This window comes from Nerophis ophidion, linkage group LG07 (assembly GCF_033978795.1).
Source record: "Nerophis ophidion isolate RoL-2023_Sa linkage group LG07, RoL_Noph_v1.0, whole genome shotgun sequence".
Taxonomy (NCBI): domain Eukaryota; kingdom Metazoa; phylum Chordata; class Actinopteri; order Syngnathiformes; family Syngnathidae; genus Nerophis; species Nerophis ophidion.
The window spans coordinates 62,558,304-62,570,698 of record NC_084617.1 but is presented as its reverse complement, the minus strand read 5'-3'; the positions used below and the strand labels follow the sequence as shown (position 1 = coordinate 62,570,698).

The window sequence follows — 12,395 nt, the reverse complement described above, 5'->3', positions numbered from 1 at the left end:
ATATTTCTGTGCCCAACTGTATATCATGATATAGATTTTATGGGTTTTTTTTTTGTTACATAATGTCTGGGAATTACTGAGCTCTTTGTTTCTCTACCGACGTCCAGGTGCTGCGATAAAAGACTCTGGACAAAAATTGATCTCAACCGCTGTACCTCCATCACGCCGCTCATGCTCAGTGGGATCATCCGTCGACAGCCGCTGTCATTGGACCTCAGCTGGACCAACATTTCCAAGAAACAATTAAGCTGGCTTATCAACAGGTTGCCAGGTAACTATTAAAGAGATGACTGTTCTGTTGATGTTGCACTGCTGTGGTGTGTCAAAGTGCTGCTGTGTGTGTCAGGACTGCGAGTGTTAACGTTATCGGGGTGTTCGTGGGCTGCCGTGTCGGCGCTCTGCACCTCCAGCTGCCCGCTACTACGAACACTGGATATCCAGTGGGTGGAAGGACTCAAGGATGCCCAGATGAGGGACCTCCTATCACCTCCCACAGATAACAGGCCAGGTAACAAAAGTGACTTCAATATCAATGTCTAGTTTGAGCATTCTAATCCAGATAAAATGTTTCTGTATAAGGACGCAAAATAAATGTCCCCAAATTTACGTTTATCTTCAATGACTGACTGGAATAGATTGGTCTCAAATGATTTCTGTGTCGCGAAAAGCTTGCATCATTTTAACTGAAAATTTTAGACTTAGAAAAACTTTAATGATCCACAAGGGAAATTGTTCCACACAGTAGCTCAGTAACAAATGATGGAAAAGATGGACATAAAATAGACTAAAAGCAATATAAAATAACATATACGTAATATTTACATAATATATGTACAGTATAGGATATACACTGATATATTATAGTAGATGTTATGGGTGTAACGGTACACAAAAATTTCGGTTCGGTACGTACCTCGGTTTAGAGGTCACGGTTTGGTTCATTTTCGGTACAGTAAGAAAACAAAATATACATTTTTTTTGTTATTTATTTACCAAATTTGTAAACAATGGCTTTATCCTTTTAACATTAGGAACAGTATAATAATTCTGCCAACGTTAATCCACATTAAACTGCCTCAATTTGTTGCTCAGATTAAATAAAATGATGAAACTTTTCTTCTACATATAAAAACTACAACATTAAACAGTTTCAAGTCAACTCATCATGCTTAATTTATTACAGCATTTGGGAAGCCTGTAGTTGATTGTTATGTAAATGTTATATTTTTCTCAACATGTGATAGCAGGGACCCTGCCATTCAAAACGAGGCTGCTCCATTACTAATGATTAATGTAACTATTGCTGAAAAAAAATACAACAGAAATAGGAGGGACTGTTCATCCCAGAACACCATGGAGGTCATGTAGGCTTAATGATGCACTTACATTATTATATCAACTATCAGAGACAGAAACTATTCATTTAACATCATGTCCTTTTTTCCTGCTTCAGCACAGCTCAATCAACATACACACACACACACACAATGAGCTAGCGTTAGCCTAAAAGCTAATTAGCCTTCACTTCAAGCCAGAACTGCGAGTGAGCTGAGCTGAAGTTTGTTTCTAGAACGTCAATGGGCTCATAGTGATGTTACTAGTAGTTGACTTGGAAGTGTTAAATATAATTTGGGGAGTACGCTGCCGTATGCTCACCTGCTAAACACCTATCTGCTCGACGCTGAAGCGCTGACTACATGCACTCTGAATACGCACTGCTGATTGGCTGTTACCGCTATGGTTGTAACCAATCAGATGGTTAAGTAGGTGGTACAATGCTGGGTGCAGTGCGGAATGAAGGAGTTCTTGAATCGAACACTGTGGGAACAAAGCTGAAGGAGCGTGTTGGAGTATGAACTCTGTTGTCCCTCAATTGTCTGGTGGAGTGGGTGGGCAAGATTGTCCATGATGGCCAGCAGTTAGTCCAGTGTCCTCCTGTCCCTCAATGACACAAACACCTCCAACTGGGTGCCAATAGTTTGGCCGGCTTTCCTGATCAGTTTGTCAATCCGGTTTAAGTCCCTTTTGCATGTGCTGCTGCCCCAACAGACCACTGCAAAGTACAGGGCCCTGGCCACAACAGACTGATGAAATATCTCCAACAACTTGCTGCACACATTAAAGGACCTAAGCTTCCTCAGGAAAAAAGAGTCTGCTCATTCCCTTCTTGTATACAGCTTTGCAGTCAATAATTGTGCAAATATCGTGTCTGCTACTCTCTGACGGACAGGTCAGATGGATAACCGCTACAAGTTGAGGAATGTGGAGGATTTGCGTCTGGCAGGCTTGGACATCACCGACACGTCTCTACGTCTCATCAGCCGCCAGATGCCTTTGCTGTCACGGCTCGACCTGAGCTACTGTAACCACGTCAACGACCAGTCCGTCAACCTGCTGACGGCGGCCGGGACCACCACTCGAGACTCGCTCACAGAAATCAACCTGTCAGGTAACGAGTTTGTGTAATACAAATAAATGGGTTGTACTTGTATAGCGCTTTTCTACCTTCAAGGTACTCAAAGCGCTTTGACACTACTTCCATATTTACCCATTCACACACACATTCACACACTGATGGAGGGAGCTGCCATGCAAGGCGCTAACCAGCACCCATCAGGAGCAAGGGTGAAGTGTCTTGCTCAGGACACAACAGACATGACGAGGTTGGTACTAGGTGGGGATTGAACCAGGGACCCTCGGGTTGCGCACGGCCACTCTACCACTGCGCCAATATTTAGATTATAGATAACATTAAATGTCACATGCTCCCTCTCAAATATCCCGGATCCTTGTTTTAAGTGGCGTTATTGGAAAGCAACTTGTAAAGCTGGAGAGCAGGTTTTAGGGGCGCACGATATGTACGATATAAAATGATACCAATTTGGCCGACGATAAAACTTTTAATACTATCATCATATTGTTTCAAGGTCAAGTTTCATGTTTATTGTTCTTTGGTCAATGGTCAACAAAACAAACAAACAGTTATACATTCATAGATTGAAAAGGAAAAAAAACCGTTGCAGACCAAAAGGGTTTACGCTGAAGTTGAAAACTTATTGCGCCTAACCTTATAAGCAATGTCAATTACAAAATGAACTTCCAAAAATGTTGAAATGTCCTTTGCACAACATATAAATACACATTATACACAACATAAACATAGTTCAATTATATACACAGTAAAGACATGTGAAGTATCCTTGCACACGTATTAAACCTTTGCACCAATTATATACTATATATACAAACAATTATACTTCCATTATCATTTATATCCCACGTTTAGTTTTTAATTAACATTAATCATAGTATTAACTACAATGCTGATTCAAGAGTGATATATATTTTCATCATTTCATATTGTGACAATGCATGATGACCTATTCCAGTTGTGTCTCACAAATGCGTCGTCATAAATGATAAATGGGTTGTACTTGTATAGCGCTTTTCTACCTTAAAGGTACTCAAAGTGCTTTGACACTACTTCCACATTTACCCATTCACACACACATTCACACACTGATGGAGGGAGCTGCCATGCAAGGCGCTAACCAGCACCCATCAGGAGCAAGGGTGAAGTGTCTTTCTCAGGACACAACGGACATGACGAGGTTGGTACTAGGTGGGGATTGAACCAGGGACCCTCGGGTTGCGCACGGCTACTCTCCCACTGCGCCACGCCGTCCCATCATTAGTGGCTAATGTCCCTCCACAGTGCAGCGTCTAAATCACTAATCTTCGCATCCAATGCAGCAAGTAATCTGTGTTTATTTTACAAGAATAAATATGACTGAAGGACTAGAGGACAAGGAATAGCTAAACATGCTACACTACACACGGAGGAGGATACAGAAACATGGCCGACTGCTAAGCAAGAGCTCTTGAATGTAAACGAGTGCGGGCAGATCGATACAAATATTGACCGCAACGATTCCAAGTATCGGATGAGTTAATGGTCAATACTACAGTGATCTGATCAATATTTTATTATACCACAAGCGTTTTCTGTCGTTTTTGCAAATGCAGGAAATAAGAGCCAATAATAGTTTTTGATTTATTTCATTATTTGACTATTTACTTTAATATACATTTTGTATGAGAAAAGACAATTATTTCAATATTTAATCGATTTTGTTATGCCGTTCTATGTTTTTGTCTGATTATAACTGATCAAGAATGCAATCATTCAATGATCTTGAAAAATTAAGATATAAGCATGGGTCATACTTGCCAACCTTGAGACCTACGAATTTAGGAGATTTGGGGGGTTGGTGTGTTTGAGGTGGGCGGGGGGTGTATATTGTCAAGTCCTGGAAGATTTAGTGCTGCAAGGGGTTCTGGGTATTTGTTTTGTTGTGTTTATGTGGTGTCACGGTGCGGATGTTCTCCTGAAATGTGTTTGTCATTCTTGTTTGGTGTGGGTTCACAGTGTGGCGCATATTTGTAACAGTGATAAACACTGAAATTCGGGAGTCTCCCGGAAAAATCGGGGGGGTTGGCAAATATGCCATCGGTATGACAATACTGTCTGTGTAACTACTCAGTATTTGCTTGATACCCAAATGTGTAGTATCACCCAATACAGTATGAAAATAGAAGTGCTTTTTCCATTTTAACAGAAGTGTAGTTAGAAACATGTTACAACAGAAAAGAAACCGCATATAAGAGTAAAGTAACAAGTACATTTATGATAGTTTAGAGCAGGGCTCTCAAACTCACTTCACCTGGGGGCCACTGGATGCAGAGTCTGAGTGAGGCTGGGACGCAAGAAAATATTTCCTAAAAAAAAATATTGCATACTCCTTAGCATGTCTAGTTGTATAGTAATGACGTTTCAAATTGTATTCCTTGTGCACTGCAACTTTTTCTGTGCAAATAAGACACATCGGGGTCACCCTGTGCTCAACAAAAAAATATTGCATCTCCCACTTTTCCTGGAAATGTCTTTGCTCATCACTAACCTTTGTCTTCACTGCAGGCTTTGAAAAAGACATGTTTGGGGTAGTAAAATATATTTGTATTTAGCCGACGCACGGAGAATAATGTTATTTCCGCAATGTGTCGTTCCGCTTTTCCTCACAACAGCAACACGGCGGTCGGTGGATAATAGCCGGGAAAGTACAGGGATAGCGGGCGCAAAAAAGTGACGGCTCTCCGAATGTTATCCGGCGTCAGATAGAAATATATGCAATGTTCATCGTGTGAGGCAATGCAAATTAAACAAGAAAAAAACAACGGTTTGAATTGTTCCAAGTTATCAGGGACTGTTATTATTTAAGGACAGGGGTCGCGGTGTGACTGCAGCCAGGCACGTAAGAAAACCCTCGTCTCCATGGCAAAGTCTCTGTCGCTTTCACCTATTTGCCGCTTTTCCACTAAGGCAGGGGTAGGCAACTCAGAACGTTGAAAGAGCCATTTTGGATCCAAATAACACTGTCAAGCGCCATTCATAAAAACTTGGGGGCCGCAATAACATTAAACTTTCATATTAAGGTAGGGGCCGCAAAAGAACGTCCCGCCGGCTGTGTGTCTGAAACCCCTGGTTTAGAGAAAATAATACAACTGGAAATGATGCAATTTTACCGCATACGTCAGCAGCTAAATTAGGAGCCTTTGTAACCCGTTTTAATTATTATCATTGACATACCAAATAATATATTGTGATATATAATCACAAGAGGCTGCAAAAATAGATCATAATATATTTTGCACTATCGGCCTTCTTTAGCAGGGTCTCCACTTTGCTGTTGCAGATGGTGTGTCCATTGTAGCAATGCTCTGCTGATTCATCACCTGCACAAATCACGTCCTTTGCTATTAAAGCTCAGCATACAAATGTACGCCTGGGACATTATGTAACGCTCCTCCCCGGCGCTGCGTCTGCTGGCGAGCCAGCTTTATTGTGCAATGCGAAGTATCAGAGTGGTGTAACTCACGCATCACGCTGTAGAAACATGTTCTGTGAAGTGATCAATCAAGTTCTTATCTGACAAGTATGACTGTGGGAACTTGGCAGTGAAGGGAAAACCGTGTAATAGTGAATGTGTCTGGATGTTCTCATCCATCAAGGTCATTGTATTCTCAGGGCATTCAATCAGTCGTAACTGGACTGTTTAGTTGGTCTTTGAAGACGTTTTGCCTCCAAGTCTGCTTCATCAGTTCATGCTTATAGACTTAAATTGGTCAAATCTAACCAAATTAGCCTAGGACAGGGGTCGGCAACCCAAAATGTTGAAAGAGCCATATTGGACCAAAAATACAAAAACAAATCTGTCTGGAGCTGCAAAAAAATAAAAGCCATATTACATACAGAAAGTGTTTCATGAGATATAAATTGAATAAAGAGGACTTAAAGGAAACTAAATGAGCTCAAATATAGCTACAAATGAGGCATAATGATGCAATGTGTACATGTAGCTAGCCTAAATAGCATGTTAGCATCGTTTAGCTTGCAGTCATGCAGTGACCAAATATGTCTGATTAGCACTCCACACAAGTCAATAACAACAAAACTCACCTTTGTGCATTCATGCACAATGTTAAAAGTTTGGTGGACAAAATGGGACAAAAAAAGAAGTGGCATAAAACACATCCTAGAAAGTCGGAAAGGTTGTACATGTTAACCAGGGGTGCCCATTACGTCGATCGCGAGCTACCAGTCGACCGCGGGGGGTGTGTCAGTCGATCTCGAGCCAGGCTTTTAGAAAAAAATAGACCTAAAAATTAGTGATCATCAATCTTCAAGACGTCACTTAAATGACATTCACGGTACCGGAGGGTCTTGTGAGATGACGCTGGCTGCTGCAAGATCATTATTATTAAAATATGACAGAGAGGAAGGCGAGAAACACTTTTTATTTCAACAGACTCTCGCGCCCTACCTTCCGTCAAAACTCTAAAGGCCGACTGCACATTTCCTATCTTCACAATAAAAGCCCTGCTTCATGCTGCCTGCGCTAACTAAATACAGAGTCTCGGAAAACTGGCGTGCACAAGTGATCCCTCAGAAAGCTGGCGTGCACATCACTTGTGCACGCCAGCTTTCCGAGACTCTTTTTTTGTTAGCGCAGGCAGCATGAAGCAGGGCTTTTATTGTGAAGATAGGAAATGTGCAGTCGGCCTTTAGAGTTTTGACGGAAGGGACGGCGCGAAAGTCTGTTGAAATAAAAAGTGTTTCTCGCCTACCTCTCTGTCATTTTTTCATAATAATGAACTGGCAGCAGCCAGCGTCATCTCACAAGACCCTCGGGTGCCGTGAATGTCAATCATGCAAGCTACGGAATTTGCCGCCGATGTTTTTCTTGTAAAGTCTATGGAAGCTGGATGAATTAGATGCCAAAAACCAACCACTTTCATGTGGTATTGTACAGAAAGGACAACTTTTTTTCTCCTCCATTTGAAAATGTGGGCGTTATCATCATTACTGTCTGATTCCAATCAATGCAAGTCATCAGAATCAGGTAATACACCAACTTATATTCTTGTCTTCGTGAAAGAAAGACATCTATATGTGTTACACATGCTTGTATTATCATTAAACACATTTAACTTGTTTACAAAAATGTCTCTTTCATAAATAAATAAATATAAATGATATATATAAATGAGGTAGATCTCCTCGAGTTGGTCAATTGAAAAGTAGCTCGCCTGCAGAGAAAGTGGGGGCACCCCTGATGTAAACGAACTACGGTGAGTTCAAAGACCATCAAAATTAGTAGGACAAAACGGCGCTCGCCAAATACTCGAACAAGACCATCAAAATTAGTAGGACACAATGGCGCTCGCCAAATACTCAAATCAGTGAAGCATGTTTAATACAAGCAGTATGCTTTATATCAATTAGGGAGGTTTGTGTCATGTTTGTCCTCCTACAGCAGGGGTAGGGAACCTACGGCTCTAGAGCCATTTGTGGGTCTTTTGATGACTGCATCTGGCTCTGACAAATTTTAGCTGAGAATACTTAACAGGATAAGTAATTCATAATTTCGCTAGTAATCGCAGTGTTAAAAATAACGTTCAAAATATAAAACATTATCATTCATTTTAATCCACTTGTCCCTTTTCTACCGCACCTGTTCAAGAAGTCTGATTGATGGTAGGATGTATTTGATTTATTATTGGTTAGCTTCAAAATAATGTTATTAAACAAAATAAGAGACAAATTATACTCTAAAAATGTTGGTGTTACTTAAAAATGCACACATTTAGTTGTATTCAGTGTAAAAAAAAAATATGGCTCTCACGGAAATACATTTTTTAATATTTGGCTTTTATGGCTCTCAGCCAAAAATATTCCCAACCCCTGTCCTACAGAAACCATATTAAAACAAAAAAATTTATTTTTTTCACCTGATTTTTTCCCATTTTTCACACATATTTGAAAAACCTCCAGAGAGCCACTAGGGCGGCGCTAAAGAGCCGCATGTTTCCGACCCCCGGTCTAAGACTAGATCTGACCAATCTAAGTCTGAGGATGAACTGTTGAAGCAGACTTGGATGGGAGGCGAAACGTCTTCTAAGACCAATGAAAAAGTTCTGTTGCGATCATTTGAATTCCCTGAAATTACTTGAAATGTTGAAGCCACTTACTTCCAGATTAGGGATGAATGTTAGATGCTCATTTTACCCAGATTTTTTTTTTTTTTTTTCAACTTTTGGAAACCTTTTTTGAAATGACCTGACTTACCCTACTTTAGTAGTGGTTCTCAACCTTTTTTTAGTGATGTACCCCCTGTGAACATTTTTGAATTCAAGTACCTCCTAATCAGAGCAAATCATTTTTGGTTGAAAAAAAATAGATAAAGACGTAAAATACAGCACTATGTCATCAGTTTCTGATTTATTAAATTGTATAACAGTGCAAAATATTGCTAATTTGTAGTAGTCTTTCTGGAACTATTTGGAAAAAAAGATATAAAAATAACTAAAAACTCGTTGAAAAATAAACATCCATCCATCCATTTTCTACCGCTTATTCCCTTTCGGGGTTGCAGGGGGCGCTGGCGCCTATCTCAGCTACAATCGGGCGGAAGGCAGGGTACACCCTGGACAAGTCGCCACCTCATCGCAGGGCCAACACAGATAGACAGACAACATTCACACTCACATTCACACACTAGGGCCAATTTAGTGTTGCCAATCAACCTATCCCCAGGTGCATGTCTTTGGAGGTGGGAGGAAGCCGGAGTACTCGGAGGGAACCCACGCATTCACGGGGAGAACATGCAAACTCCACACAGAAAGATCCCGCGCCTGGATTTGAACCCAGGATTGCAGGAACTTCGTATTGTGAGGCAGACGCACTAACCCCTCTGCCACCGTGAAAAATAAACAAGTCATTCAATTATAAATAAAGATTTCTACACATAGAAGTAATCATCAAGTGGTAATAGAGATCCATCTGGATTCATCAACTTAATTCTAAACATTTCATCACCAAAAAAAAGAAATCTTTAACATCAATATTTATGGAACATGTCCACAAAAAATCTAGCTGTCAACACTGAATATTGCATTGTTGCATTTATTTTCAGTTTATGAACTTACATTCATATTTTGTCCAATAAATACATTTATAAAGGATTTTTTAATCGTTACTATTTTTAGAATATTTAAAAAAAATCTCACCTACCCCTTGGCATACCTTCAAGTACCCCCATTTGAGAACCACTGGGATAGATAAAGAAGGGGTGTCTCGATCCGATATTGATATCGGCTTGCATCTAAAACGTCCATACTTGCCAACCCTCCCGATTTTCTCCCGATTTCCACCCTTTGATTTATTTTCCCTTTGATTAAAAATACAATACATTACATGCAGACGGTCTGTGGTCCCTTTGCGGTGAACAGAAGTAACGGCACCCAGGTTCACCTTCTCTCCGTACAAGCCAAACAATTCACGGACAGGTGCAGGTGTTATTCATTCAGCAATCATTCAACCCCACACACATGTAGCCACACCCACACACACATGTAGCCACACCCACACATGTAGCTCCACCCACTATCCCAGTGGACAAGTGAGAAACAAATCCCTGCCTCTACAACCTGATTCTGATCATTTGGATGTGTGGCCAAATACTTTTAGCACTATAGTGTGCGTAAACAAATATAAGTGCATTGGCAACGATGTAATATTATGAGACCAATCCTTCTACATTTGTATTAACATATTATTCACTGTTGTAAGCGGCCCTCTGAGGGCAACCATATGTGGCCCTCCGTTAAAATGAGTTTGACACGCCTGAGATAGACCGATCAGTATCCTAAAGGCCTACTGAAATGAGATTTTCTTATTCAAACGGGGATAGCAGGTCCATTCTATGGTTCATACTTGATCATTTCGCGATATTGCCATATTTTTGCTGAAAGGATTTAGTAGAGAACATCGGCGATAAAGTTCGCAACTTTTGGTCTCTGATAAAAAAGCCTTGCCTGTACCGGAAGTAGCAGAGGACGTCACGGGTTGTGGAGCTCCTCACATCTGAACATTGTTTACAATCATGGCCACCAGCAGCGAGAAAGCGACGATTTCCCCATTAATTTGAGCGAGGGTGAAATATTCCCGGATGAGGAAAGTGAGAGTGAAGGACTAGAAAAAAAAAAGACGAAAACTGTGGGAGCGATTCAGATGTTATTAGACACATTTACTAGGATAATTCTGGAAAATTCCTTATCTGCTTATTGTATTACTAATGTTTTAGTGAGATTATATGGTCGTACCTGTACAACCTGAAGGTAGGCCCCGCACCTTTCTTCAGCACCAGTCGACGGGTGGTGGCGATGCCCATCTCTGCCCTTTACAAGTGACCCTCCTCGAAACACGATCTTTCGAAATAATCGCTGCATAATACACTGTACTTTGTGTGTGTGGTCCAATCCAACCGTGTTCGCTTGACATCTCTGTTCCATAGTAAAGCTTGACTGTCATCTTTCGGTAATGTAAACGATGAAACACCGGCTGTGTTTGTGTTGCTAAAGCCGTCCGCAATACACCGCTTCCCCACCTACAGCTTTCTTCTTTGATGTCTCCATTGTCCATTGAACAAATTGCAATAGATTCAGCAACACAGATGTCCAGAATACTGTGAAATTTCGCGATGAAAACAGACGAGCTAATAGCTGGGAACGATGCTGGAACAAAATGTCCTCCACAATCCGTGACGTCACGCGCACGCCTCATCATACCGAGACGTTTCGGCGTGAAATTTAAAATTGTAATGTAGTCAACTAAAAAGGCCGTATTGGCATGTGTTGCAATGTTAATATTTCATCATTGATATATAAACTATCAGACTGCGTGGTCGGTAGTAGTGGGTTTCAGTAGGCCTTTAAGTTTTTTTTTTACTTATGCATGTTTGATAATCGCCATTCTTTATTTTCTTTCCCTCTTCTAGTCTGTAACCGGGTCACAGATCATTCCCTGACCTTTTTCAAGCGTTGCGGGAGCATCTGCCAGATCGACCTTCGCTTCTGCAAGCAGGTGACCAAGACGGCGTGCGAGAGGTTCATCGCCGAGATGTCCGTCAGCGTCCCGTTCAGACTGAAGGAGGACAAACTGCTGGAAAAAGCGAGCTAGTCCACAATGACCAAATGGATTGGAAGACAATTTGCACTTACTGGGGACATTTGTTTTTTTGTTTTGTTTTGCATACCGGAGACGGACTGCGATGGATCTGGAAATGGACTTCACGAGCATGCGTCGGTGTGGACTTTTTATTTCTCTAAAAACGTGCTTGGTTGTTTTCATTATGTTCCTTCAATATTTGAAAGCAGTATTTTTATACAAACATGTTTACTGTGTGTGCCAACCTCCAGCTTACAAAAATCTTGTTTTGACACGAGGACACTTAAGGTCTTTCTAACAAAAAGAACATGTACAGTACATATAATACATGGAATTAAGTTATGATAAAGTTCCTGGACATGCAGGATTTATTTCACTAATGGGAGTCGACAAACTCCTTCAACTTGTCATCAGTTTCTGTGTTGTGGTTGATGGGATTTCCCTGACATTTTACACATGTATTTATTTTTCCTACAGTTTGTATTTATTCAAGCGTTGAGTAACCCGTCTTTTGAAATAGCAGGATCAAATATTTTATCCAAAAAGAAGCAAAAGTAGTTGAAAGCTGACAAAAACAAATTAAGCACTGATTTTTACATGCCTTTTATCTGTTTAAAAATAAGCAACAATGTGTAAATATTTCACTTTTAAATTACTCCATGCGGTCGGTGTTGTGTTTTTGGGATTGTCTTGTGTTGTGATTAACCTGCGATCACCTCAGGAGAATCATGGTTATATTTGTAAATTCCGAAAAAGAAAACTCAGTGCTGATATGCATTAAAATACTTGCATTTGTACCATCACCTTGTCTGCTGTCAAAAAGAAACTG

General features: G+C 40.6%; 2 protein-coding genes across 6 annotated transcripts in view; one reads left to right on the top strand and one right to left on the bottom strand.

Moving 5' to 3' along the window:
- The window catches only part of LOC133556674 (calcium release-activated calcium channel protein 1-like), a 65,935-nt gene extending 56,043 nt beyond the window's left edge, over nucleotides 1-9,892 (bottom strand). Inside the window, exon 1 of the mRNA XM_061906826.1 lies at nucleotides 9,815-9,892. The gene's annotated coding sequence lies outside the window, so the exon portion shown is untranslated. The remainder of the gene's footprint in view (nucleotides 1-9,814) is intronic.
- The window catches only part of kdm2ba (lysine (K)-specific demethylase 2Ba), a 36,182-nt gene extending 23,813 nt beyond the window's left edge, over nucleotides 1-12,369 (top strand). For all 5 annotated transcript variants that reach the window (XM_061906820.1, XM_061906819.1, XM_061906817.1 and 2 more), the window contains 4 exons: nucleotides 108-271; nucleotides 347-508; nucleotides 2,231-2,449; nucleotides 11,397-12,369. In XM_061906820.1, coding sequence (XP_061762804.1) covers nucleotides 108-271; nucleotides 347-508; nucleotides 2,231-2,449; nucleotides 11,397-11,578 — 727 coding nt within the window. In that variant the 3' untranslated portion in view covers nucleotides 11,579-12,369. The remainder of the gene's footprint in view (nucleotides 1-107; nucleotides 272-346; nucleotides 509-2,230; nucleotides 2,450-11,396) is intronic.
- Nucleotides 12,370-12,395: the final 26 nt, after the last annotated feature.